Here is a 3,896-nt window from a genome sequence, read left to right as displayed (position 1 = left end):
GGTGGGGGGGGGGGGGGGCAGACAGGCATCTTCCTCCTCCTCCTCTTTCTCCTCCATCAGTGCAGCAATGGGCACACACCATGTTCCACGCCACAGAGGTGTTAAAGCCACCCAGTGTTCCCAGTTCCCACTAAAACCCCAGGATGGGATAATCTCCCACGTGGAGACAGAAAACAGAGCCAGGCAGGATTTGGGGGAAGAACCCCTGCACCCACCCTACAACCCCCCCGCCGCCAGCAACAAAGATGAAGGGACCCGAGGGCGACAGCCCGTATCAGGGATGGGGCTGCGATTCCTTCCTCGCTTCCCCGAGCAGAGATAGGGAGGGAGGCGAGCGGCAGAGGAGAGCAGGGCTGGGAATCATCAGCCGGGCTCGATAAGAGAGCTGCTGAAATGGGAGCAAAAATATTTAGACAATAAATGAAGTATCAGAAAAAAGCCGCGCATATCTTTAAGAAATCAATCATCCTGTACCGGGTGTCTGGACACACGGCGCCAACCGGGAGATAGGGAGCCAAACTGGGCAGATAAGGGTTAATCAAGGATTTAATTCGGCAAAGATAAACGGGCCTGAGCTAAAAAAAAAAAAAAAAAAAAGAAAAGAAAAAAAAAGAAAAAGAAAAAAGAGCAAGGGAGAGACGAGGAGGAGGAGGAGGTGGAGGTGGGGATGGAGCCTGGGTGAGATCCTCCAGCCTTGAAGATCCTGGGCTGGAGCTACGCGCGTGTGGCTTGGGGGGGTGAAGGATGTGGCTGGGATGCCAAGGATCCAGCAGCTACAACACCCCTATGCACACACACACCCCCCAGTGCTCGCCCTGGCACAGCGTGTGGCTGATGGTGTGCTCCTGCCACCAACAGCCACCACTGCCTCCTCTCCTGCCCCTTCACCACGGGCTGCAGAGCCCTGGTGCTTCCCAGGCACAACCACAGGCCCCTGGGACCAAATTTGGGGTGGGAAACCCAGATCCCATCTCCTCCGCGAGGGCGTATGTGCCATGGAGCAGCCCGCTCAAAAAAAGACATGTGCAGGAGGGGACAGGAGGGGACAGGCAGCATCCTGTCCCGCTGTGCTGCTCTGATCTCAGCGGGGTGGGCAGCGTATGGCGGGGAAACCTCCTGGGCACCCAAACCAGGCGATTCCTGGGGGTCAAGAGCTCAGGCAAGGAGAATCCCTCCCAAATAAAATGCTTTCCCCAAACAAGTAGTCTCCTCAGGACCGCTGTCCCCAGAGCCCACAGCGGTGCTCCTTACCGTCTCGCTGTGCCCCGGAGATGCCGTCTCGCTGTGGATGCTGCCCTGGAAGGGTCCCCAGGAGAAGCCCTCGGGGAGGCTCCTGCGAGTTCGCACCCGTCTCTCCCCCTCCTGCACCACCAGATCCAGCTCATCTGTGGGGAGACAGGCACAGCATCAGCGATGTCCCCCAGCCAGAACCGCCCCCCCACCAGCAACCCCAGGTCCCCCAGGGATGTGGGGACCCACTCGGAGCTGAGAGCTGCTGGTGGGTGCCCCAGGGCTGCGTGTCCACGGTGGGTGAGTGGGTGGGATCTTCCCGTTCACCGGGGGATCCAGGCACGGCACGGGGGGTCCGAGCATGCCGTGACGGGGAGGAAGGAGCATTTCCCATCCCCGCACCCAAAGTCGCAGCAGCTTCAGGGCTTAATGGCTTTGATTATCTGATAAGCTTCTGGTTTAATGGGTTAGATAACAAGTTAATACGCTATGAAGGCTGCTCTAAAATGTTTTAACTGTGCCTTTGTCTTTCGGAGCGCAGATAAGATGGCAGGTAACCAATACGCAGATGGATGTACACCGGCTGCCCCTTGCCGTGCAGCAGGAAGGGGCCAGATGCTGTGCCCCAAAACCCAAGATGCTCCTCCAATGGAGCTCCTCCAAGTGGGCCACCATGGGGGCAGGGTGCCCAGGGCACCCAGCTGTGTCCGTGAGGGCTCCCAGCACCCCAGGGTGCTCTGGGGCAGAGGTTGGGTCACCTGCCCAGGACCCTGCCTAAAGCCACCTGCCCAGAGCCCCATCCTTTGAGGTCAGCGTGGCAGACACAGCTGGTGCCCGGGTCCCGTGGGCAGGGAGGAGGCTGCGCTCGTTTGAAGGCAAAATTGCTTTCAGAGCTGGGAGCGCAGGGAGGATAAAGCGATCCCATGGCTGCGGAGATTGAAATCTGATGTGTTTATTAGCCGGGCTGACATCTGGATCCTCTCGGCGCTGGGGTGAGTTAAGGTGAGCGACTGGAAGCGTTGGGTGGTGAGCGTGGGTTGGTGGCACCCGCGATCACCTGGCGCCTGCTGTCACCTGCGGGTCCCCTCTGTCTGATGAGGAAGCCCTGTGCTGCCAAGGATGCAGCTCCGAGCGCATCCCAGGATGCAAAAACCTGCTGTCTGCCCCTCAGCAAAACCTTCTGCCTGCCAGGATGTGGGCTGGAGAAAAGGTGTCCAAAGTCCCTGAAGTCTTTGGGGTCACCATGCTGGTCCCCATGCTTAGGCATGTGCCACCCTCCATCCCTGTGCCCCAGCCTCCAGCAACGTGCTGGTGAATGGAGAGGTGGGCTCTGCCTGCAGCTCCTCTGCCTTCCCCCTCCCATGGCACCTCCTGCCTGCAGCCCCTCGGCACCTTCAATCCAGGAGCTCTCGGTTTGGAGCCAGCATGCTCAGAAAGTCACCCCAGCCACAGGGATCCCAGCTCTGTTTCTAGCTGGGATGTCATCCCCAGCAGAGTAGTTTTGGGAGTGAGCAGGGGGCTGGCTCTGCCCGCCCCACACCCCTGGCATCCCCTGTCACCCACTGGCTCCATCTCAGGACAGGGAGGAGGTGGGCAGGGACTTTTCAGGAGCTGATGGGATTTATTCCCTGGCATGAAGAGGTGCCAAGGATGGGCAGCAGCCGCCCCTGGCCCACCTGGTCCCTCCCATGAAGGACCCTCCATTGCAGTCCCAAAATCCACAGGCTACTGGTCCTCACACCCCTTGGCACCAGGGAGGGGACAGCAAACCCCTAAATCCCCAGGACAGCCCCAACGGTGGTGGCTTCCCTCTGGCTTTGCCACCCCGCCGAGCCTGGCTGCTTTTGGGGAACGGAATCCAACTGCCACCTCCTCCCCTCCGTGCTCCCCCCTTTTTGTCCTCCCCCCCCCAACCCCCCCTTCCCCCTGTCTCACTGGTAATCAGCGGCGTTTGGGTCAGGAGACCATGTCTCCGAGATAAGAGCGTTCGCCTGACACTTCCCATGTCAGAGCACTTCATCTTCTGTGTATCAATCCCCAGCAGAGAAAACACGCAGGCGCTGATAAAGAGAAAACCGTTCCAGACAGGGGGACAAAAATAGTGTTGCCAGAGCCGGCCCCGCTCCCCGCCAGTGCCCGATGGCCACGGCACCGTCCGGTGGCCCAGTCTGCCAGTGTCACCCCGAAAACGGGGGGTGGTGAACCCTGGCCAGCGGTGCTGAGCAGTTCTCTGTCTGGATGGGTGTCCCTGCGCCTGGCAAGGGGACACCCATCCAGATGGTACCCATCCAGGGGACACAGACGGTACCTGCTGTGCCCACATTGACACAGCCAGGAAACAAGAGAAGGAAAAAAGGTGATTTTTTTCAAACTAACCACACGGCATCCCCTTGGCACGAGGAAAACGATGCCAAGGTGGGATGAGGCAGCCTGGGAGATGCTGTGTGTTCACACTGTCCACACTTTGGGAACCAAACCTTAAAGCAAGCGAGCCGTGGTCCCCACGCGGGGACAACCCTGGCAGCGGGGAGCAATCCCCATCGCTGCGCTCTGATGGTGCCACATCACCCTGCCTGCAACCAAGAGCCGCTGCCAGCCCGTGGGGTGCCCTGGGTGACCCCCAGCAGCCTCCCCCGCCAAGCGACGAGGAGCAAAGTCCACGGGTG

The 3,896-nt window shown here is 59.9% G+C and overlaps 1 protein-coding gene across 1 annotated transcript in view; it reads right to left on the bottom strand.

Annotated features, from left to right (window-relative positions):
* ZFPM1 (zinc finger protein, FOG family member 1) overlaps positions 1 to 3,896 on the bottom strand; it is a 28,559-nt gene that overhangs the window by 8,991 nt on the left and 15,672 nt on the right. The window contains 1 exon segment of the mRNA XM_014942579.1: positions 1,252 to 1,385. Within this exon segment, the coding sequence (XP_014798065.1) occupies positions 1,252 to 1,385 (134 nt within the window).

Source organism: Calidris pugnax, unplaced genomic scaffold (assembly GCF_001431845.1).
Source record: "Calidris pugnax isolate Ruff unplaced genomic scaffold, ASM143184v1 scaffold28, whole genome shotgun sequence".
NCBI lineage: Eukaryota > Metazoa > Chordata > Aves > Charadriiformes > Scolopacidae > Calidris > Calidris pugnax.
The sequence above is the reverse complement of the archived record's forward strand: the minus strand, read 5'-3'. Positions and strand labels throughout refer to the sequence as shown.